This window comes from Canis aureus, chromosome 1 (genome assembly GCF_053574225.1).
Source record: "Canis aureus isolate CA01 chromosome 1, VMU_Caureus_v.1.0, whole genome shotgun sequence".
NCBI classification, from domain to species: domain Eukaryota; kingdom Metazoa; phylum Chordata; class Mammalia; order Carnivora; family Canidae; genus Canis; species Canis aureus.
Genome location: NC_135611.1, coordinates 8,647,565 through 8,672,605, shown reverse-complemented (window position 1 = coordinate 8,672,605; position 25,041 = coordinate 8,647,565). Strand labels below are relative to the sequence as shown.

The 25,041-nt window shown below is 37.2% G+C and overlaps 1 protein-coding gene across 11 annotated transcripts in view; it reads right to left on the bottom strand.

Annotated features, from left to right (window-relative positions):
• Positions 1–408: 408 nt before the first annotated feature.
• RTTN (rotatin) overlaps positions 409–25,041 on the bottom strand; it is a 142,444-nt gene continuing 117,811 nt past the window's right edge. For 5 of the 11 annotated variants that reach the window (XM_077884128.1, XM_077884259.1, XM_077884323.1 and 2 more), the window contains 9 exons: positions 20,059–20,164; positions 19,005–19,102; positions 17,514–17,591; positions 13,736–13,862; positions 11,339–11,541; positions 7,947–8,214; positions 2,941–3,044; positions 1,756–1,825; positions 409–825 (listed from right to left, as the gene is read on the bottom strand). In XM_077884128.1, coding sequence (XP_077740254.1) covers positions 740–825; positions 1,756–1,825; positions 2,941–3,044; positions 7,947–8,214; positions 11,339–11,541; positions 13,736–13,862; positions 17,514–17,591; positions 19,005–19,102; positions 20,059–20,164 — 1,140 coding nt within the window. In that variant the 3' untranslated portion in view covers positions 409–739. Of the gene's footprint in view, positions 826–1,755; positions 1,826–2,940; positions 3,045–7,946; positions 8,215–11,338; positions 11,542–13,139; positions 13,292–13,735; positions 13,863–16,024; positions 16,099–17,513; positions 17,592–19,004; positions 19,103–19,619; positions 19,803–20,058; positions 20,165–25,041 lie in introns of those variants that run through there. The other 6 variants (XR_013372539.1, XR_013372529.1, XR_013372516.1 and 3 more) reach the window with 6 other exon arrangements.

Genomic DNA, 25,041 nt, shown 5'->3' with positions numbered 1-25,041 from the left:
CTAGAATTTGAACCCAGGCCTACCTGATCATAAACTCTAATTCTTCTTTATTACATTTCAGAAGTTAAAAGGTGAAAATACTAAAAATATAGGTGAAAAAGAAAAGGCAAAAGTAATAAAGTGTAACAGGTTTATAAATCATATAGAAATGACTTAATATCACTAAAAATTGCATAAAGAAGCTACTGACAAAATTAGGGACATTTACAAACAAATATGTCTTTACCAATATGTATGTTTTGGGCAATATGAAGGTTTGAGAAATAGGATTTGTACTGAGACAAGAGCCAAATTCCATCTAAAAAAATTAAGGAAAAGAAGGAAATGAGAACATCCTGTCTTCTTCCAATTACTACAATTTACATTCATGAGACTGATAAAAGTCTGCAAGCAGGAATTATTAGTCGATTTTCAGTATCTAAAAATATTTTATTAAATAACTGTTAAATATTATTTTTACAAAGCAAATTGCATAGAAAAATGTAAAAATGTTTGTGTTCCCAAAACGTTCTACGCCTTTTGTCCATCATCTTCTTGTCAGTTGCTCTCTCTTTAAAGAGTTGGTACAAAGGGATAGAGAAGAGATGTCACCAGTTTTATGTCTCATCAGGCAGGAAGGGCACAACACCTTGCAGAAATTTAGCATGTCTCCAGGTAACGGTTGCTACACAGAGTTTGCTTCAAGCTTGGCTCACCTGTCTGGCAGCCATCAGTTTCAGGGAGGAGAATCTCACATTGCTCAGGAAGAGTTAAGAAGCTGAACGAGATTTTCAAGACATTTCAAGTAATAGGCATTTAGAGGGGTTTCTTCTGAGTTTGAGAAAGCTGAGAGAGAAAAATAAGAGTATGGAAGAATAAGTTTACTAAATTTCATGTTGCACTTAAGAACAGAATTCATACTTACTTTTTATTTGTAATTTAATCAAAAGGTATAAACAAAAAACAATACATCTCCATAATGGCAGCTGTTACCTACAACCCCAAAAGAATGCCTTGCTCTTTTCATGTATTAAACCATCTCTCCTAATGCATAAATTCTAACATAACTCAATTATTCACAACCTCTAGAAACTCATGGTCACAGTGAGAAACAAACCAAAAAATCCACAAACCACTTATAAAGAATCAGACCAGGAAAGCACAAACTAATAACCAACAGACTTAGTACAGTTCAAGAAAGACACAATACAGTGCCTTAGCATAAAAAATGTTCAAAGAATAATGCTCATTGAAAACCGGTTTCACTTAAAATGAAAAACGAACTGTCAAAGAAAACCCTGCCTTGTATCACGATCACATCACAGGGCTGAGAGGATAGAGGGGCAATGGGATCTATTCTCGGAGGACTATAATTCAACTCCCTGATGTTAGATCAAAGTTTTCTGTTCAAGGTCAATTCTAATTGGGCCCAGTTCTTATCACCTCAGAACACATTATAGCACGGTGGTATAGCCACTGGCAAAGGAAGTTTAGTGAAAGAAAAGGAAAATGAATTGGAGAAAGATCAAAGACATGTTTTAAGAAATTGTATCTCAAGCCTTCATCTATCAAAACAATTTATTATTTAAATAGATGACATAATGAAAAGCATGGACCGGTATCAGTACATTTTATAATGCTTCGATAAAAATGCTCCTCAAACATCAGCGTAGAAAACTGTCATCTTGCTGTGAACTATCCAAACAATTCATTAATCAGAGAATTCACTTAACAGCTTCCAAGTTGAACTATAATCTCTTTCATAATAAAACTTACTTTTCTTTGCTAAGGAATATGCTTCATCCACTCTTCTTTTTATGGATGGGTTTTTCAAAGTCATTTTTGCCTGCAGGTAACATAAAACAATCCATTAATTAGATTTATTCCCATATGCTAAGGCTCAGGATACTACGATACTAATGCTGCCACTGCTGACCACAGCACTAAGCACAACATTTATAAAGTACAATAATGGAGCCTGGGAACTATCTATGAGTGCACCCCACTGAACTGTCGCCGACATCCTTCCCTCTCCAACTCATTTCTTTCTCTGCCCTTCCCTTTACCCCTTCTCCCCAAACTCAAGCCTTAAAGGAAGACTCAGTCTTGGTTTCAATATTTAATATTCTCTCAAACCCCCAATTTCAGATGAATTATATCAAACGTACAATTGGTTAATAAATATTCACTAAGTGGCTGCAAAGTGTCAAATCCTGTGCTAAGCCCTAGGGATACGAGGTGAAAGTGACAGCACTGACTCTTTCCTCGTGTGCACTGTCGCCAGCTAGCAGAGAGAATAAGCCGCACAGACAAGGGACAAAATGCCGAGAGTATTCGGCATTTTTTTCGGCATTCAGGGATGGTGTCTATCCTAATAGTGTCTAACATTTGGGTCACTATTTAATTGCTAGGTACACAAGGGCATTTCTCTCAGGAATGAGGTGTCTGCAAAGAAAGAAAAGCCCAAAGGTCAGAGAGAGCAAGTGCACGTCCGCACCTGTCAATCGTCCCCTTGGGACTGGCCCTGGGCTGCAGCCTTACAAGAACCAAGGTTTCTCAAAACTCAGAAATGGCGCACACTAGAGAAAGAGGAATCACACAGCTGGATAAAACCTCACTATCTGGTTTTATTTCAGGATGCATTTTTCCTTAATACATCTTTTAGCAGAAACAATCTATACAAACATTAAACCAATGTCAAATCAATTTATATCAACAGGGAAAATTCGCCCAAAAGAGACACACTTCTGAAATGAGAGATCCTGTTAATTAAATGAAAAGTATTTCTACTGATGGCTCACTAATTGTATAAATGCATAAGGCAACAAGGTCTTTGAGTTCATGGTTTTTTTTGTTGTTGTTGTTGTTTTTTCTCTTGCTGATACTCTTCTGTCGTCCCTGGCTACATTCTCAGAGGCTTGGTGTTTGCCCCCGGCTATAACAACAACTTTAAAAACTGACCTTTTGATAATTGTGAATCAGAGCCCAAAGTGCAGCTGCTCCAATCCTCTGAACGTTTTGATTCTCGCTTTCCAGACAGGCAGCTAGCACACTAATGACTTTTTCTAATAATAAACACATTAGAAAAAAAAGTTCAGTCCCAGATATTACAATGTATTCTGTTCTTGGGCTAATCAGATACTCCCTTCTCCCTATCAGAATACATACAAAGTTGGTATCAGTAGACTATGGTAAAAACAATCTTGTATAGCATGTGTGGGAGGACAACCTCAAAACAAATTATTTTCATGACAAGCATAGAATACTCAGGAAAGCTGTGGCAGTATAATTTTTTTGGCCCTAATTCAACAAAGGCACATTCATTTAAACAACGATAGTGCAGAAGTAAATAATTATACAAAGAGTTGTATAAATGAGCTGTTCAATTATAGCTCACATTTTGGTGTGCAGGCAAACAGATTTGTTCTTATGATAAATTATAAAGACTATTAAAAGAACATCAACTGCATGGGTTACTATATAAAACAGTAATCAAGAAATATGAAATTAGTTAAGCCCTTTAAAAAAGGAGTAAACATTTTAGAGAAATGTTTCTGTGTATGTATATACGTCAGAGGAAAAAGTGATTTAAAGGCATATTCAACACTCAAGGTACGTCCCCTTTTTGCAAAGCTAGCCAGAGTATGAAATCAAGACTTATAAATTACCTGCAGCAGCCTACTCATTTTAAGTGAAGATGCAGAGAAGTCCAGTCCTAAGGAAACTGTCAGGGTATTTCAGACCAACATATGAACCTATCTTATTACTTATTTTTATATACCATTAAATTGCATCAAATCATTTTTCCTCTAAAATGTATGTTTAAAAACATGTAGCATTCTGAAGGGTTGTTATTGGGAACTCTGTCTGAATAACCACTCTCCACTCTACTGTGGATGCATCTAAATAAACTGTAACCCAGTTGAGGGCAAAGTGTGTGTCTACTCACTGGTGAATATTCCAACCATCAGGCCAATTTATTTTAGGGGCTCAATTAATACTAGTTTATGAAAGATTCCATAATTAAAGCAACAAAAATGCTGTTTAGGTAATTCTATTTAGTTGTCAAAGAAATCTTAAGGAATTTTACATCTTTTATAGAGAAGAAAAAAAGCTGCTCCACAAAGTATCTTCAGTATAGTGAGGGACAAGTGTAGAAGGTACATATGGGTTCTGAACTTCCCTGCCAACTGGGCCCTACTCCTTACCACCTTCTCTGTATTTCCTAGCCTCCCTTGCTTTCCCTGTGCCATAACTAGTCCATACCAAGACTTATCTGATGAAATTCACTATGTGAAGTTATAGGTGGCACCTGGTACTCTTAGGGTACATCATGAAATGAGAGGGTAGTTTCCTCTGTATCCCTGAGTATCATCAAGTGATGTTTTTATATATATGAGAACATAAAACCCATATTCTAAGTAAGTTTATAATAACTCCTTCTACCAGTTACTATTTCTTAAGCATATTTAATAAAGTACATATACAGATCAATTAATGTGGTGTCCCCAATGATGCAACGAATTTAAAAAAAAATACATTTCATTGTGAAATATAACATGCATACAAAAAAGGCACATTAAACATTTTTAAGTTTAAATTATAGGTGTAAAATAAACACACCCCCCCCCACATATATATAACCTCAAGAGAATGGGTAACAGTAAAATGTAACTAGTAAGTAGGAAATGATGAGTTTTAAATACTTATTACCTTTCTTCTTAATAGAATTGATTTAGTTACAAATTTAGGAATATCATATTGCTAGCCTGAAATCAGCTATCCTAAGAGTAATTTACACCATGAAAATCAACAAATGCTACAAACCAGAGCTGAATTAATGGTAAAGCTGAAAGAGGTTTGTTTTACGACTACATTTTGCATAAAGGTGAGAACTAGTTTTAACAGTATTAGATTTAACAAATTAGATTTAATGACAATAAATTTATTGGGAAAAAGAGCTGACGGGGATGTAATTTCATCTGTCAAATCATGATTGAACTGCAAATACAGACTGTCTAGAGATACAAGAGTTCAGCAAAGTTCTCCCATGTTTGGTACCTATATATTTATAGAATTTGTTTGGTTATTTTAAATCTTTCAATTTTTCACTTTCCTGTCTCCTGCAAACATTTCCAAGCTTGTCACTTACTTATCTAAATATGGTATATTAAATTTATCTTTAAATCTGTTTTTTATAATTCTAATATCTAAGCCTGGGCAGATAAGTTGATGTATTTCCCCCTGCTGGTTCTTACTCATGTTGCCATGTTTCCTTCCTGATGAGCTTGGTCACATTTAACAATACATTAATACTTTTGAAAAATCGTGAAGGTTCTCTGAGGCTTAGTATGCACTTGTCCTCTACCCATCAGGGGCAGCCTGGCTCTGCTAAGCACCCAGGGGCACTGTCAATCGAGGTTCTGCTCAAACCAAGGTCATAAGTCACTTGGGCCATACATCTCTGGGCTACAGTGCTGTGAGGGGCAGTAGGTGGTGCCCATTCCTCACATTTGTTTTTCTTTTCTTTATAATCACCTGAATAAGGGTTGGGGAACCAATATAATTTTGATTCATCCTTCTCCTAAGGCTAGTTCTTTGGAGTTCCCTATAAATACAGACAACATGGCCTATAAACTCCCCATCTTGGACACTCCTGACTGTTGTTTCCTGACTCCTCAGCATGTCTAAACAAAAGCCAAGTGTACAATGTTGGCAAATGTCCTTGAAACAAAAAATACATATTTCATATACATATTTTGTGTTTCTCTAGGCATGAACTTCCAGTCACAATTGGGCCTGGGAGTTTCCCACTATTTTCTCAGTTCTTTGTTTTTTTTTTTTTAAAGGTGATTTCTGATATATTTATAGCATAAATAATATAAATAATAATATAAATAAATTTATATTTTTTAGCATATTTTTGTTGTTCTCAGAGAAGACCTTGCCTGACATTACATTACCAGGAATACTCTAGCTCTATTCCTAACAGTAAGGTCAAACCCCACAACCCACCCCATCTCTGACCATCAAAACCAGAGGTTTGGGCACTAATGATCAGTTTTGCAGTCTTACCTGGTAGATTTTAAACTAGCTGACTCTGCTAAGCCCTCCCTCTGGACCCCAAGTGAAAATGGGAGGGCAGTGCCTATGACGTGCTTCAAAGGTTCATACAAAAACTGCCCAGTTGCTGCCTCTTATCCTGCCTTGATGGCCCCTAATCGCATGTCTCTGGGGCTGAGAAAGCTCTTTTTTACCAAAAATTTGTCCAACTGCTTTAAGCTCAGGAAGAAGAGAGAGCACTGCTATTACAAAGAAACACTAAAAATAAATCCAGAGGGAAAACGTAGACTTTTCATTGCATTCCCTAAAGCCCATTCTTTCTCTAACTCTCTCAATAATAAAGTTGCAGTGAGTAGTCCTCAAAGAAAAAACTTCTTCTGAGAAAGATGAGTAACTAATAGGTGATAGCAGGTCTGGGAACAGATACCTCACATATGCTATCTCATTGCCCTGTAAGGCAGGGCCTATCATTATCCTCACTCTACCCCATGGCAGCTGGCACAGCGTCAGTAGAGGAGCTATAGAAAAGCAGAGCTCAGATCCACTGTTCATTTTGCTAAGTTAAAAGCTGACTGAGCTTCTAAAATCTTTCCCAGTATTTCCAACAATTCCATAATTACCAGGAAAAGAGAATCACCACTGCATACATAGCAGGACATATGCAGAATCATTGTCACTCACTTAGAAAACTCCATGTGCCATAGAAAAACACCTCTAAGAAAAGATTAAGTAAAGAACATGAAAGGAAAACAGAATTAATCTATCTGCAGCATCTACCACATACCATAAGTGGTACTAGGCATTTCATGTGTGTTTATAAACTGATGTCTACCAAAACCAAGAAAGGAAGGGATTATTTTACAGACGAAGAAACTGGACCCGGGGAAGCTGTCTCAGGTGATACTGGAGTGAGCATCCAACACCAGGTGTGTGGAGGTCTAGATCCCACCTCTTTTTTTTTCCCTCCAAAAAAAAACAATGCAATGTAACCTTATAATAAAACTTGCTCCCTATAAAATTCACACTCTCCTCACAGAAACGGCACATGGTTGCAAAAACAGAGCTTTCCATTTCTCTCCTTCTGCTTCAAAATTTTTCTGAATCCTCACCTCCATCTGTCCTATATCTCAGAGAATGACGTCTCTGTAAGGCTAATTTCACCATGTGGTCTTGGGTTCTGAATTCTCCTGCCTGCTTAGGAGCTCTCTCCCAGTCACCAAATACTCATGGGATGCTCACTAGTGATAGGCACAATTCCAGACGCTACAGATAAACATGAAGAAAAGAGATGAAAACCTCTTGACCTTGTAAGAGCTAATGTCCTAGTGTGCACAGACTCGGAATAAACAGATACATGCCAAAAACATACAGTATCTCAACTGGTGGTAACAATATGGAGAAAAATAAAACAGGCAGATGGATTGGTGAGTGAGAAGGAAGTAGAGGGGGCAGGAAGGGGATGTGGGGACTTTCATGCTGACAGGTTGGTCTGGAAAGGCTTCATTGACACAGCAGCTGCTCAGAGACCTAGAGGAGCAAGGGGAGAGAGACAGGAGAAGTCGGGGTGAGGCCACACAGCACCGCCGCCATGCTCCTCCTCCCTGCTACCTCCTGGATCCTGTGCAGCCACCAGGGGCAAGATCTGTGAACCCTGAGAAGGTTCCTGGTCCCTGGAGGGCTGGAGCCACATCTGGTTCATCTCTGAGGAGAGGATCCACCTAATTCATTTCAACAGCCTCTGCTTCCAACAGTGCCTTGAACACAGTGGTATTTAACAAATACCTGACAAATTATTTATAAAACAATTTTAGGTTTTTATCTGAATGGAATACTCTAGGAATGACCACATGTACAGGTGGATGTGTGTGTACGTGTGTGGTGTATACTGTGTGGTGTATACTCACCATTAGCCAGGATCTTGGGCTTATTGGCAGGACTGAAGCAAATATTATGAAAGATAAGAAGAGGTATATAAGGGCTGCTCTTATGCTTATATTTGCTCATCTCTGTAAGTAAGTCTAGACAGCCATCCAGCCTCAGGATCATTTGTTGCCCGTCTTCTCCAAATGATATATTCAGGAGTAACTTCAACCAAAGAATGGTCAGATTACTGAGATGTTTATTTCCTCCTTTTGGCAATGTTAGAGATAGAAAGTTCTGTAAGAAGTTACTCTGTGGGAAAATAGAGAGAATATTATTTTCTTCTTGAATCTTTTCATTATTTTCCTTGTCCCTTGGAGACCAATTAACTAGCATTCTGCTCTTCTTTTCTGCAACCTTAATTCATCCTTTCTCCTAACAACTACCCTCCAAATACTCCATCTATATTGTTTCCAGGTATAAGTGAAAAAGTTAAGAAGAACAAAATCATGCTCCAATTTTAATTCTTACTAATTCTTTCCTGATGATGGATAAAGTAACTACATATAGTCAACTCTTAATTATTTTTGGGTGGATAGTTCAGTTTGGGGATTATTTCAGGCCTCCTGAGTTTTCTCTTTCTGTCTGCCTTCTGGCAATTTTGCTCCTCATTAAAAGCTATCCTATGGGGAGGAAAAAGAAACAAAACCCAAATCAGTCTTGGATACCAGTTAACAACGCTAGTACGACTGAAAAGATCTGAATCTTTATAGCTACAAGCGTTCTTAAAAATAACACAATCTATGTGTACATCTTATATTCACTTTACCCGAGCTGCTTAACTTCGCAGATGACTTCTCGTGGCTACATGCCATTCTAGTACACTTATAGACGAATATCAAACATTTCAGTTAGATAGAAATGTGATCACTTAACTTTCATAACTGTCCAGATTCTCTCTCCTCTCTTTCCTACTTAGTAATCTATTATGGCCTATTTCCTGGGTTCCTTGCATCTAAATCAAGATGTTGGTTTGAATCTGTAAGGTAAATTTAACACTTTTATGTGAAACGACTCTAAGTCTAAAAATGAAATGATATGGAAGTGCTAACTCACAATCTTATACACCTGAAACTAATATTAACTTGTATATGTTAACTAACTGGAATTTAAATAAGAACTTAAAAAATAAAATACAAGAATGAAATGAGCTATAGAAATATTAGCAATATAACCCAAGCAACAAGCAAACTATAAAACTACATGCTCAGTTTGCACTGTCCTTGCCATTACTAACATCTACTTCTCATCGTTCCGTCCAAATTAATGCTTTCTAGCTTTGTCCCGTGCCTCTCCCACTCAGCTAGATCCTGCCATGATACTGGAGATTTGGGCTGACGCTAGTGATAAAATACATGGCAGTGCCTTCAATTATAAATAAGCTATGGGCATTCCTTCTTTTTGCTGGAGCTAAAGATGTTTGTAGATGATTTCCTATACTGGACATGGTAGAGAGAAACAAGACCTTTGTACTGGCTACAGTTTCTAATGCTCAGGGATGAGTAATGGAGAAGTCCAACTGTAGTGACCAGGGCTCATTAGGACAAAGCAGCAGGGGAAGCTCAGGGGTTGCCTAATTAGAGCAGAGTAAAAACAACTTGACTGAGCTAGCTGTACCTGAAACAGAGTCCAGTGAAATATACATCAAAATATGCATGAACACACAGTACCAGAACCACAGACTGAGAGTGGAAGACACCTTCAAGATTATGTTGTTCAACCTGGGAAATTTACAAATGAAGCTTAAGGAGAGAAGGCCTCCAGCTCAAAGTCACATGTCAGACCTGGGATTAGCACTCATCTGGGAGTTCCCATTCTACTTCACCCACGTGCTCTACAGGGAAGGGGCAGGAAGCACTACCCCCAGTCTGTGCTCTCACACACCTCCAAGGACGGTTCAGTAGAACTTCAGAACTCCAATCCTATGCCAGTAAATAAACAGCCAATTCTGCTGGGAGTAATGGACCTCTGATTTGCACCTTTTGCCAATGTATACAGTGTGAGTACTCCCACCATGGTTGATTTCAAGGTGGCACCGTGATGTCAACTAGGTCACAAAATTCCTAAAAATCAGCAATGACACTCATAGCTAGCCTGACTTAGCTCCAACACACCACTGAAAAGACTGTTTCTTACCTAGAGACTGCAATCGATGTGGGGTTTTGTAGGGTGGGTGGGAAGCTGACACAATAGAGGAAAAGGAGACTGAATTCTTATGAATGCTGTCAACTTTCATAATTTGTCTTGGCCTCCATATAAGAGAAACAGAAACACTCAAAGTACTAGGTACTAGTAAACAACAGATAATGCGATCATATTTACATCTTAAAGGATCTTCCAAATTATGGATTATGTTCATACATATCTAAATATAATCTCACTGAACATGTGTATTAGAATTTAACTCATTCAATCCTTTGTAAACTACCCTAGATTAAAATCAGTGATAGGAAGTCAAGTTTTGGCACTGGAGTTCCAGAGGACTGATAACATTGCCTCTTATGTCATAAAGAAGTTACGTCTCAGGGCACCCGGGCAGCTCAGTGGGTTAAGCATCTGACTTTGGCTCAGGTCATGATCCCAGGATTCTGGGATCCAGCCCCAGTCAGGCTCCCTGCTCAGCAGGGAGTCTGTTTTTCCTTCTTCCTCTGCCCGCCCCCCACTGTCTCAAATAAATAAATAAAATCTTTAAAAAAAAAAACAAAAAAGAAGAAGAAGTTAGGCCTAAGTGGGGAGAGGCAGCTGTGATTTCACACACCGTTTTGACAATGCAAATTGAATGGAAATGGTTACTGTTCAATTTGGTCTACATAAAGACTAATACATTACTTTTATGATCTCAAATAAATGTAAGACAGCTGTCTTTCTAAATCCCTCATTTTTGAGGAAGATAAAATATAATCCAAAAGCTAAGAAGATAAACGAAAAGGAAATGGAATGATCATTCTCTAGCTTGTCACTTTTCATGTGTTATCTATCAACTGGCTTTAAACAAAGTGAACTTCTTAATCCTTTTACAATCTTTTAAAATACAATGCCTTGAAATCATAATAATTTAATTTTTAGAAATTAAGTTCTAGATTTTTTACACATGTTCTCCATTAGAAGTATTATTTTACTTTTTTTTTTTTTTTTTCAAGCTATAAAGGTGACTCCTGGGTGGCTCAGTGGGTTAAGAGTCTGACTCTTGATTTTGGCTCATGGCATGATCTCAGGGTCCTGAGATGCAGCCCAGCATCAGGCTCTGCACTCAGCACGGAGTCTGCTTGAGAGTCTCTTGCTCTCCTGCCCCTCCTCTAATTCTCACACCCACTGTCTAAGATAAATAAATAAATCTTAAAAAAAAAAAGTTATGAAGGAGAAATTAAGTACTCACTTTCTGAATTACTCCTTTACAGTCATGAGATAAGGCCAGGTTTGAAAGAAACATAAAAACCATCTGCTGAACTGCAGTGTTCTCAAGAGGCATCTGGGAAGCCAACTTCAGGATACACCCCATCAGAGAGGTGCTGGGGGCTCCTCTATACGCAGCTTGAGCTGGATATTGTCCGTAACTTGACCAACAAAGAGAACTGCAACCTTAAAAAACAAAACAAGCAAACAAACAAAAAACCAGCCTTTCACAATGTCTTCTTAGTTTCATTATTTAGTTAAAAAAAAAAAAAAAATGAAAAACAAAATCTAAGCCATGAAGCATATCTGTCCATCAATGACTTATCCACTACCTATGAACTGCAAATCAGCACTAAAGGCTAGTGCTGAAGTCTCATTTAGTTTCATGGATCTGCCATCTTCACCAAGGGTCTAATGATCTCAATAGGGCATTTTAAAATGCTAAGTTTATTTTTTTAAAGACTAGAATATGCATAAGAAGTTTTTAAATAGTTCCTTAAAAAGACATCTAAATAAAGACTTGTGTAGAAGAACAGAATTTTGGAAATGGGAGGTAACTTGATCTAATGCCTTCATTTTATGGAAGGGGAAAAAAAAGAGGGATGAAATGATCCCAGGGTGTGGGCCCAGAACAAATGGTACCAGCCAAGTACTCTAAATAAAGGCATAGAACTCAGAAAAGCCAGCAACTTGCTCAGAGTGACACAGCTCATAAGCAGCAAGAACCAGCAGTGGCGTAAATTGGTTTTCCAGCATTCAGTGTTTTCTCAGTAAATTAAACAACCATATGGGATTTATCATGGGAGTAAAATAATCATAGAAGAATTAGAAATTCATTTTACTGTATTGTAACATAAATCTAAAATATAATTAACTTGTGAAAGTCCATGTGAGGAGGCCAGCCTAAGTATAACTAGATCAGAATCAAATACATTCTGTAAAATAAAGTCACAGAAGGCAAGGAAACACAAATAAATATAGTGATCTTTCCTGTATTCATACTATATACAGTGTCCAAATAGCAAGGTTTCTATCAAATCTACTAAATGGTGCAGTTTTGCTTGAAAACAAACCAGGTAGGAAAATAAAGTTTCTTCCTCGATTTAGTTACCTAACCACAATCTCAGACTTACATCAATTTGAAGTATAAGAGTAACACAGACTACAGCTTCAAGAGATTTAAAATATGTTTCTTTTGCTCAATGTTTAGCAGCTGATTTTGTCCCTCCTGACTTCCCTAACCCTAAGCTAAGGAGTGAAGGATGGGACAGAAGCATAGAGCACAGATGCAGCACTGGACAGACAGCTCTACTGCACTGATCATGCCGTCAGGAGGTGGTGAGCCGGAGGATGCAGCCAGAGGAGACCATCCAAACAGAAGAACAAGACAGTTAGTGACAGAATGGAGACAAGGAAATTCTGTGCTGTGGTGTATACTCCATACACCACAGTGAAAGTGCAGGAGTTCAGAACCTGAAGGTCTGCCTACACCATCAGTTTCTGCTGGTGAGACAACCAGGGTGGACTCCAGGAATGGACAGACCAGAGCTGGGGTGGAGGCCCATGTCTATTGCGGAATCGATCGGTGCCTATCATGGTAATGACTAGAAGGACTCTGAATTGAGTTCCAGTCCTTTCTCTGCATATCATTCAAAATTTGGAGAACCCAGTTGCTGAGCTGCTGAATGGTGGCTAGAAGTAAGAACGCACACTTGCTGACAAGATCTTATATGTATAACTCAGTTTTTAAGGGGAAGTGAATACTGTCAGCAATTCTATTTTACCTCCAAGGTGGACACGCTTTCCCTCAGTTCAAACAGCTACTTCACACACCTCCTCTTCTCTTCTCAAATCACCTCCACCCTCGCCTTTGCTCACTCTTAGCTGCTGGCCTCTAACAATGTGTGTGGCCCTTAGTGGCTTCTCAATAAAACCGCTGTTAAAGGAATGGAAAGAGGTGTCCCAATGACATCAGTTATCACAAGGTAGACTGTATCCAGAGCTACCTTTTATCATGCCAGCTCTTACTCTAGAATCTATAAAAGTTTTAACCTTTAAGGTCTTATATCATAAGGTTTTTAAGGTCTTATATCATAATTTTTACTCTCTCAATTTTCCTATTAAATTTTCCTATTGCCATATAAGCAGGCAAGTTTCTCCCTCTCTATTCCCTGAGCTAATGACTCTTCCTATCTCAACAAACACATGCTGAAGTATCTTATAATACCTTTGAGAAAGCTTCGCTCTAACCAACATACACTCCAAAGTAGAAGAAATGATTCAAAATATATATTTGATTTTCCAGTCCACTTTAAACAACATTATATAAAATTAGTATTTTAGTGATATTACTGAAAGGCAGTGCTGGGGATCTATTTACCATTTGGAAAATTTGCAGTATAGACACAAAGTAGCTGCAGAGCAATTTGCATCAATGAATCATCCATCAAAAGCCAAGGCCAGAGAGAGTGCAAGACAGGAACAAGATGAGATTCAAGAGCCGCTTCCTGTTGTGAAAAGGAAATATGGACAGTATTAGTCTGAATATATGAAAATATAAAATTAAAATCAAGTAAAAAAAAACAAATCAAGTTACCAACATAAGGAGACAGAAACTGAATTCATCTTTGTTCTGATTAGTACAAGCTGGCATTACAATTTCTGCAGACAGATTCAGCACCTTGCCCAGGACTGCTGGGACCATGAGTCCAGCCAGTCTCAGGAAGTCCCTTCAACACTCACATGGCCACAGTATACAACTTAGGTAAGAAATGCTACAAAAACAGCTTCTGAACATGTAAATTAAGCAAGACAGTGATATCTCACTATACTGAATAAATTCTTATAAATACTCCAGTATGGTTAAGAAATGGGATTTTCTGGTTAAGTAAACATACTGAACAGTTTCAAGTTTGCCCTCCACCTTCTCTCTTCTCTGTGTGTATATGTGTGTGTGTGTCTGGTAAGTGTGGACAGATCAGAAGTAGATTACGGTTTGTAAATAATTTGAATATAGTACAATTTATTTAGAATAATATGTTAAACCAATAAATTCTTAAGTAATTCATAGTCTTTATTACAAAGACTATGTATTTTTACATACTAACTGTTTTCAGTAAATGAAGCAATTGTTTAAGTGAACAGGAATTACTAGGTAACTTATAGACCTATATGCACACACATGGGTATTTATATAAATACACGCATCCTATACAATTTTACGCAGCATCAATGGCAGAAGACAGTGAGATGTTATTCCTAGTGTTCAACCCTCTCCATTATCTTTGACATCATTCCCAATGTTATTCATCCCACTTTCCATAAGCCTGGAAGAGAGCCCTATGATTACTGAGAAAACAGAAACAAGTAGGTCTAAGCTCTTTCTCTACTCTGCAGTTCTGTTCACCTAGTTTATCTGTGTCTCCAACCACTCATTGTTCCTGCCCAGAAAAAGGAATAGGTGTTCCTCTTTTGTTGGAGGTCAGGAAGTCCAACTGTGTTCTGAAACACAGCCTACCCCCTCCTCAGGGAGCTTCATCCATCAATTAGTTCTGTTCTTCCGGTCTCTTTAACAGCAAATCCCCAAGTTGCTCACTTCTACTTATGTTCAAGCAGTTTATAAGTGAGGAGAAACAAACATACAGACTAACTTCTTATAATGCTATATGTCCTAAATTATCAATGCTGCTTTTCATGATCAATCTTCTAGAAAGAGTACTCTTACTACCATCACATCCCATCTCTTCTTGAATCTTCAACTCACTTCAATGTATTTTCTGTCCTAATGGTGCTAACAAGACCACCATGGCACCTGTTAAAGGTCTGCTTTTTCTTTATTTCCACATACCATCTGGACCCCAGGATATCTTCAAATCCTTTCCGGCACTCCTTTCCCAGCTAGAATCTGCCTTCTCTTATAGTTTCCACAGATATTTTCATATACAGCCTTTTGGGGAATTTCAACAGTTTACACTGGTAATTCCTAATATCCTCAAACTGTATCACCACTCAGAACCCCGGAGCCCTGTAATCTACTGACTACCAGCCATCTTCCCCCCGGGATGTCCCAAAGACCCTTCACATTAACGTGTGTAAACCTAAACATTACGCTCTCTCAAGCCTACACTCTGCTCTATCATGTGCACCTGCATTAAAGTAGAGCCTGGAAATCATTCTACATTTCTCTTTTCTCCTATCTCCCTATCCTCCTTCGCTTCTCCACCTGCCCCAGCTGCGGTCTCATCATCTCCCACCTATCCCTTACCTCTAACCTTGCCCAATTCTATTTACCTCACAGCTATCACCATCTTCCCAGTATGGAAACTCTTTAATGTCCCACGTGTATGCTGGTGTAAGGGAGGCATGCATGACTTGCTGAATTACCATAAGAGTACCAAATGATTAGTACTGGGAGCATCTGATACTCCACAGGTAAGTTGGAACAGGAAAAGAAATTAAGAATCTTTACCCCATAGGACTGTATTTATACTCAAGAGTAATCTAAGTACTCTTCAAATTTATTCCTTATTAAACAACTTGGAAATGTAAAAATGCTTTGCCTTAGTGAGAAATTACACTTTCATAGATCGCTAATGTGACACAAATGTGAACACTGTATTTATAACCAGTACTAGCTAGCATCTCATAAATCTCTATGAGCAGATCCTACCTGGAAAGTGTTCCAGGGTATTCCCAGTGTAAGGTGTCATGGATTAATATCAACTGCATCCAGTCACAAGCACACTATGTAGCATAAGGGATCACAAATTTAGTAAATGACACCTCCATTTTGAGTAAAAACTTCATACATTGGGAATTTTAGTAAAATTGATAAACATTTAATTCCCATCAAATTGTTTTGAAATGTAAATTGCTAGTAACACATCATGAACAAATTAACACAGCCTAAGGAGTATGTTCAAAATGTTCATTTTCTAGAAATGTTTTTTCCAATTTCATCACAAGTAAAAGCAAAAAAAAAAAAGAACTTTTTTAAAAAGGAAGCTCCTATAATTTATCTTTCTCTTATTCATTTTCCACAGTATTTCTGTGTGAAAGCTAGTGCTTCAAAAGTGTTGTATCACCATGACAAAGCAAATCAAAGAGCTCAAGACACTGTATCTTATATAAGTTACTAACACAGTATTTTAAATAACAGCATCAATGGGGCGCCTGGTGGCTGAGTCAGTTGAACAGCCAGCTCTTGATTTTGGCTCAGGTCATGATCTCAGGGTTCTGGGATAGCACCCTATGTCGGGCTCCCTGCTCAGCAGGGAGTCTGCTTGAGATTCTTTCCCTATGCCCTTCCCCCTGCTCACGTACGTACGTTCTCCCTCTCTCCCAGAATGAATAAATAAATCTTTTTAAAAATTATAAGTAAATGAATGAATGAATGACAGCATCAATGCTCACAGACACAACAAAACACCTCAGTACTTCCCAGGCAAAGGGGCTGAGTCAAGGGGCAGAATAAGCCGGCACAGCAAGAGGTGAAAAGCCTCCCAAGGTGAACAGGACCATGCTCAGTGACAGCAGTAAGCATTTTCTACCCAAACAGGAGACACTCTTTTTTCCTTATGGATACACTTATTTCCTAGACGCTGCTTGACAACGGACTTTGAAAGAACTCTGCTTTATAAGATGTACCACTTAACTCCATCTTAGTAAAAAACACAACTAAAATGTGTAACCATAGAGAAAGAAGCTCAAGTTTGCTTTAGCTGCCTGAAGTTTCAGGGATAAAGTTAAAATGCTGATATAAACAAGAAATGCCATCAATGTTAAAGAATAACAAGATGCACCCATTTCTATGAATTAACAATGACTTTACGGACCAATCAGCTATGCATCAAAAAAAATCTGAAGAGTTTTTCATGCTTCCTTCTATATTATCTCATATAAAAATTACTGTTTTGTTTTTTTTTTAAAGATTTCATTTATTTATTCATGAGAGACACACAGAGAGAGAGGCAGAGACACAGGCAGAGGGAGAAGCAGGCTCCATGCAGAGAGCCCGATGTGGGACTTGATCCAGCGACTCCAGGATCATGCCCTGGGTCAAAGGCAGGTTGCCAAACCGCTGAGCCATCCAGGGATCCCCTAAAAATTAGTTTAATGCCAGCATTACTATCAAAATTTTGAAGCATCGTTTTACTTACTTTACACTCTTCATTTTGATAAAGACAGTTTCTTAGAAGCTGCATGGCAATGCTTAACTCTTTAATAAAACCATCCTCCTGTTTAAACAAAAAGCAGTTTAAAAATCTGAACACAATGGCATATTCAACTTTAAAAAAAAAAAAAGATTTTATTTATTTATTCATGAGAGACACACAATGAGAGAGGCAGAGACACAGGCTGAGGGAGAAGCAGGGTCCACACAGGGGGCCCGACGCGGGACTCGATCCTGGGTCTCCAGGACCACATCCTGGGCCAAAGGCAGTGCTAAATTGCCGAGCCACCAGGGCTGCCCATATTCAACTTTTTATATAAAGTAATTCCTTCTCCTTTGAGTCACATTACAATGCAGGTATGCTCTCGTGGCACCTGACCACCATAACTCTGAGGGGACTGACAAGCTAATGATCTCTAAAAGATGACCATATCTCAAGAAGCACATCCGCTACGAAAAAGCTATTTCTGTTCTATCAAGCATGGAGGAACTGAGATATATAATAGGCTCCATGTTTCATCTCAATAAAGTGAAGCAGGTACTGACTGGTTTTCAATCATATCAGGTGTTGGCTGACTTTCTCAATGATGAAGTAAAGAACCTTTGCCTAGAGAAGAAAAGGAAAAAGAAGAAAAGAAACTAACAAACATGTAACCCCCTGCATCAAGAAAATTATTAAATAAGATGTTTTCTTGGTTTCTTATAAAACACAACAAAAGTTATTACATAGGTCACTGCTATAATGGCCTTAGCTATATACATATTTACGTATATTTATAAATTTATATACATATGCATTCATCTTCTCAATAAGCCTGTATGGCAGACTATTTTTTTAAACATTATTATCATCAGTACTATATAAAAATGGTGTTATCTTGAGCTTACATAAGCATGCATTTTGAACATGAGTCCAGTAAACTCAATGCTAGAAAGAGACATTCAAAAGTCATAGAAGGAATAAACAGAGATTAGGAATACCAGCTCTACAACCACCCAGATACAGAGCAACTACTGGCTTTATCAGTTCCTAGCTGTATGACTGTGTTGGCCTGCGTGTTCATGAGATAACAAATATGACATACTTAGAACAGTTCCTTGGCACATAGAAAAGCTTAGTATGTTATATCTCATTCCTAGTGCACCCATGCTTGCTTTGAGAAAATATCTTCTTTTGTAGTATAAACAATTTATCTGGTGAAATATACACACTCCAAAATGTTTACAGTAACAAAAACATGTAATACGTAAACCTCATTTTAAGATCTTTAAATGAAACTTAAGTCATATATACACACACAAGCCCAAGCCCAAAGCTGCTAATGTAGAAATCCCATTAATTTATCTAACTATATCTCTCTTCTAAATCAGATACACATTTCTACCAAATATGATGTCATGTATAAGCACAGGAAACTGGAGTGATGGTCTCCATGTCACTCCTTCATCCATCCAGATATCTGGAATTCACAGTTACCTGTTTCTTTAGGGTTGCTTTCCCAGGCCTAAGAGAATCTAGGTTCAGCTGGGCATTAATGTGCTTCATCTGCTCCATGCAGCTGTCTATTAGATCAGCTGAAAGATAAAATCCAAAATAATCAAAAGGATATTCCATTCCCAAATAAGTTGAAACCATATATAACAAAGTCTCCAAAAAATAATGTGTGTATTTCTGATCAACTTCATTTTGCTATTTTCAGTGGGAGATTAACAGATCAGAGAAAAGAGAACTAAAATGTTTAACAATTTCAATGTTTTCAATTTAGTATGATACTCCCCAAATCTACTTTATGTTCTGAGGCATGCATAATATGCTTTAATAGCAAATCACAATTGAAATTACCAGACTTGATGTTGATGTTATTCTCTTTAACTCTTAGACCTGTGTTCCCCCAGTTACAGACAAGAAGTCACAACATTCTGGAAGGGAAATTTATGTGAAAATATAGGATCATCTAACACCGTTGTTACTACTATCAAGACTGTGTGGTTTTTTTTTTCAAGTATGCAATATGTGCTTGTGGTTACAAATATTTAAGTATTATGAAACTGAGTGATGTGATACTTTTTAAAGTTTTCCTAATAGGCGTACCTGGGTGGCTCAGTCAGTTAAGCATTCTACTCTTGATTTCGGCTCAGGTCATGATCTCAGGGTCCTAGGATCCAGCCCTGCGACAGGCTCCCTGCTCAGCATGGAAATCTGCTTCTCCCTCTACCTCTTCTCCTCCCCTCAGTCATGCGCTCCCTCTTTGTCTCTCAAATAAATAAGTAAAATCTTTTAAAAAAAAAAAGCTTCCCTAATATTTATATAGTCTCTAGATTAAGAATCATTACTCAAAAAGTAATCTACATATGTTATCTTTTTATTTTAAAAGTTATGCATATTTACTATGTTTCTGTATGAGAAAAACTTTTTAATCACTGAGATTATAAGTTCTTTACATTTTGATTCCAAAGAAAATTAAAATTAATAAGCAGTAAAATATATGACCTGACAATATGCCATAAAAGTTGATGTGTCACATGGTTACCTTTCAAAGCCTGTCTCTGTGCTCTTCTACTGACAGCCAGAAGTGACATCAGTGTATTTGCAGCAACTCTTTTCAGGACATCTTTGGAGGATTTTCCTTCATAGCACTGCAAAGAATATATATCAAACTGCCTTGAAGAAAAACTTAATCTGGAGCAAAACCGTTGTGAATAAAAGATGTAGTCTTTTTAAAAGGTATTGCTAGGTTTCAACTACTCCACGAAATTCACTGGAACTTGATAAATCATTAAGATTTGAGATTGAGAATGCTCTGTGTGAAAAGGACTGTAGAAGAAATTTACAGTATGGAAAAGGCAACAATCATTCTCAAAGGCTCATCATGTAAAGCAAAAACTGTGCACTTACTCAAATTCACCAGGGAATGTACATATATCTACGTAACTTACTAAAAAGGGCCCTCAGAGAACTGAATAGAACTGCCATCAACTTCCTTCTATCTTCTTCTTGAGACACATCCCCATCCCTTGACTTCCACCAATATACCCATTTCTCAGGGGATGTGGTTCTTTCTAGCTTGCATTTCTACAGTAACATATATCTGTCATATTACGTTTTTCAAAAAAAATATTATTAATTTTGTTGACTTACTTAACTTTAACAAAATCACTTGTAATTTTGAAAATACTAACATTTTGGTATGTTTCTTTTATACATTTGATATTTACAAGTTAAAAAAATTTTCATAATCAAAAATTTCAAATATGTGCAAGAGTGAAGGAAACAGAATAACATTCTCTTTTTAAAAATTTTTGGTTGAACTATTTCAATACTAGATATCATATAATATCATATTCTAATATATATGCCCATAAAGCCATTATCATGCTTAACGTATTTAATAACTTATCTTGGTATCAACCTAATATCCAGTCCAAATTCAGATTTTCTCTTTTGTCTCAAAAATGTCTCCTCACAGTTGGTTTATTGGAATCAGCACTTAATAAAGCTGTATCTATATATCTCCTAAATCTAGAGCACTTGCCATCCCTCACACCTCTCAACCCACCCAACAGAGTTTTTCATTTTGTTCCCTCATGCTGTTGAGTTGTTGAATAAACCAGATCAGTCATCCTACAGAATGTCCCACATCCTGGGTTTGTGTGGTTGCTTCCTTGTGATGATTTGGAGGTGTATTCTCTGCTCTGTATTTCTCATTTACTGGGTGCTGTAGCTCTAAAGGCTTAAGTACATTCAGGTGAAATCTTTTGTGATAAGATTCTCACGTGTATATACATATGAAGTTTAATTACAATTTCAAAGGGTTCATAAATTCCAGTGTAAGAACTAGAAACACCTCATATGACTTATAAATATTAGATATAATTCATAGTTATAATTTTTCCTTCTACTAGTAATTCTCAATGATCCAGTTTTATAATATCATCATTAAAATTAAATTCAAAATAATAAAATTTTACATAAAACACAGTATATCATACACAGATGCAACTTCACTATTCCTGACTGGCCTACACTTGGCAGTGTAACACTGGAGGAGCCTGCAGAATTGGGGGCCCTTCCAGCCCCATCACCAGGGGCAGTGTGATTTCACCTTAAATATCTCACTCGGGCTGCTGCCTCTAACCAGGCAGGTAACCTATTTAGCCAATGAGTTAGATACTACATGTCTGGGCCCAGGGATGCTTGATAAAGATCATGCTAATGTGACCATGAAGAAGGTGGGGGGAAAAGGCAGAAAATTATTTAGGATAATGAATATGTTTGGAGCATAGTCTATAATTATAGTTAATTATGAGCATCCTAATTTGCCTATAAACTTAATCTTCACCACTAACAAGAAAATCACTCTCATATACATACCCTTATTGAAACTGCATGCATTAATGTTTTGAGAAAAACTAAAATGATCTCACTAAAATATATTACTCATCTATTCTCTGCAGCAATGAGGCAGAAAAAAGAGGTCAGAGTTCTAAGGAAACTGTTGTACACACAAATGTGTCTTTTATTCCCTCATGAAATCTCACCGAAATGATAGAAACGGGATTAAACATCAAGACAGACAGACAAACACACTCACTCAGTGATTCACATGACAAGTCTGGGAAACTAGAAAGCACATGGGTGAACAACAAATGCATTAGCAGGCTTGAGAACCCAGAATATCACCCCTATCCATACAATGAATTGCAAAGAGCTGAGGAAATTTAGCACCAGGTACCCCTGGAAGTGAGAACAAAGGAGAATTGTTTGAAAAGTCTCTGAAAAGCAGTTTGAGGACCAAATTTTCCCTGCCACCCACAAATCTCTGCACAGACAAGTCATTCTTCCTCCCCCTACCCCTTGCAAGATCCTGGAAATTTAGTCTCTGGAGAGGATAAATTAGAAAGGTTCTAAATTGGCAAATATGAGGCATATTTGTGGTGGGGGTATTACACTGAAAACAGGAAGGATTAAGTGACATGTGCAAATTGACTTCTAAGACCCCAGCTCTCTTCCTCCTACTTTGTGGCAAAACACTTGGCAGTTGGATTTTCATTCCAGGCAGGAGATGAGAATATTCTTCTCTAGAGATTTTGACAAGATCAAGAAGGCAGGGTACAAAGGGCTGTGCCCAAATCCCCTTACACCATACCACTTGTAGTGGACAGGCTCCACTCAGATGTGCAGGGCTTTCCATCTAACTTAAGTCTCCCAGTTTCAAATGCAGCAGACAACCAAGATTACCAGATACGTGAGAAAAGCTCTAACCAGAAAAAAGAAACCAAAATAAAGAGTAGAAAAAACAAAGAAAAGAGAAATTATGTAAGAAGAAGAAAACTTAAGTTTATTAAGTTCTGACATGTTTGAATACAGTGAGAGGACATCTGATTGCTGGCAAAGTGCACCAAACTTATTAGTAATAATAGAAAATCAGCAAATTTAAAAATAATACAACAGTTACCTCTAAGGAAAAAGGAAGTTGGGCAGGCAGAGAAAGAGGGACACTGTCTGCAGCACAGTTCAAAAGTGTGCAGTATTTTCAGACTTACCACCATACATGCCTTATCTCTAGTCCCCATGAAGATACAGGAAAGCAGGGAACAAGAAGAAAGCCCACTATGGCCAGGTAGGTGGGTGGAGCCTGGAAAGGGAACTGAAGTCTCATTTTCCAAAGCAGCAAGTCAACAGATAATGTTTAAGATAGAGAAATACAAGCATGCTATTTAGAGACATGGAAGGGAAGCATAAAACAATCAGCTAAAAGAGGTATGAGTAGTTGTCTCTAAGACGGAAATAAAGGAAAAAGGCAGAAATCTTCTAGTTGGGTACAAAACTTATAAACCTGTTTGGCGCTCTAAAATGAATACATAGAAAAACTGATATGAAAGCCAAAAACTAAAAACAAACAAAAAAGAAATAAACAGGATTAACATCTAGTAAATCTTCATACTTTTCAACCACAGGTCAGAGTAGAGGATTTGATTTCTACCATTTTCCACATAGTGCTTATTACAGGCTGAGAAGTTGTTTTGAGCATCTATCTGTGCACAGAGTAGGAGCATATGGCTCAGAGTGAGACGCCTGGGAGCAAGAAGGCAGAGGCTAAGATCCCATGTCAGATAGTTGGACGTGACAGACAACAAGCTACTACTGGGTGATGCAGATACACGAAAGAGGAAAGATAAATCAAGAGGATATAGAGCAAAAAACATCATGTTTTTTCATCAACTACAGGAAGAAAGAAAATCAGGACTTAATGTAATTTATTTAAATTTTATGCTCTTTTTAGATCTATTCCCTTCTATACATTAAGTGATCTAGGTATTCTAGTTCAAGACTCTGCTTTCTTTCCAAAAGGCACTGATATAAAGAATAAGTTTTTTAAATTACCGTGAACATTCACTGTCACAGCAGTATCTCAAATAGATAAGCCTTCTCTCCAAAAGATTTACTCTTGAACTTCACCATTCACTAATCTCTAGTACAAAACCTATCTCCTAAAATGTGAAATAAGAGGCTGTTTGCTTCCATTACTATCCTTAAATATCAGACTAAATATAAAGAGCAAAATTAAATCAACATCTCAATTATGAGCAAAATTTATTATTACTGAAAGTTTTTACTACTCTTATTACTTACATGTATTTGCAAATGAAATATATTTTCCCACTAGGGAAGGCAAAATCTCCATTAAGTCAAATGTGTTCAATATGTTATGGTCAAAAGAGAAATATCATAAGACATATATGTCAAAAGACAGAATAGTTTCTAAGAGAATATTCAAACCCTCAAACCTCCTCAAAATGGAATTATGAAAAATAAACTTGCACATAATTTAAGATATAAATACCAAATGCACACTTTCACCATGTACCCACTATGGGAGAGAGTTTGGTAAAGCAGCCACTTAAAAGATTCTCTGTCAAGACATTTTAATTGAAGTTACAACATAACAATCTATTAGGAGGATAGAGAGTTTTAGAGCTAGCTTATATAAATTTAATACAACCCTCTCATTTTACATTTGCATTTTAAGAACTGAAACACAAGAGGTTAAATGACATGCTTAATTAAGGCCACACGTCTAATATTTTTGAGTAAGGTTTTACAGAGAATTGAAATAAATCTTTGAAGGTCATCAATTTTAGTATATTATTTCTTCTGACCATTTAAAGACTGTATATTTTACTTTCCTTTGTATAAAATCTGGCACAATGCACAGCCTACACACATGTATATTAAGAAATGTATGTAATTTATTATTATATATTGCTGTTTCATGTATTTGAATAACATTTTAACTCACATATCATATTTATATAGGGCAGAGTAAAGAAAACATAGTGTTTATAGTTTAATAAAGCTCATTAATAAATGTCCCATCTCACGTGAGGCATACATTTTCTCCTAAGTATGTCACAGGGATACTTCCCTTATTTATTTATTTATTTATTTATTTATTTATTTATTTATTTATTTATTTTTGTCTTAAACTTGCTTGTGCCCTTCTAACAAATAT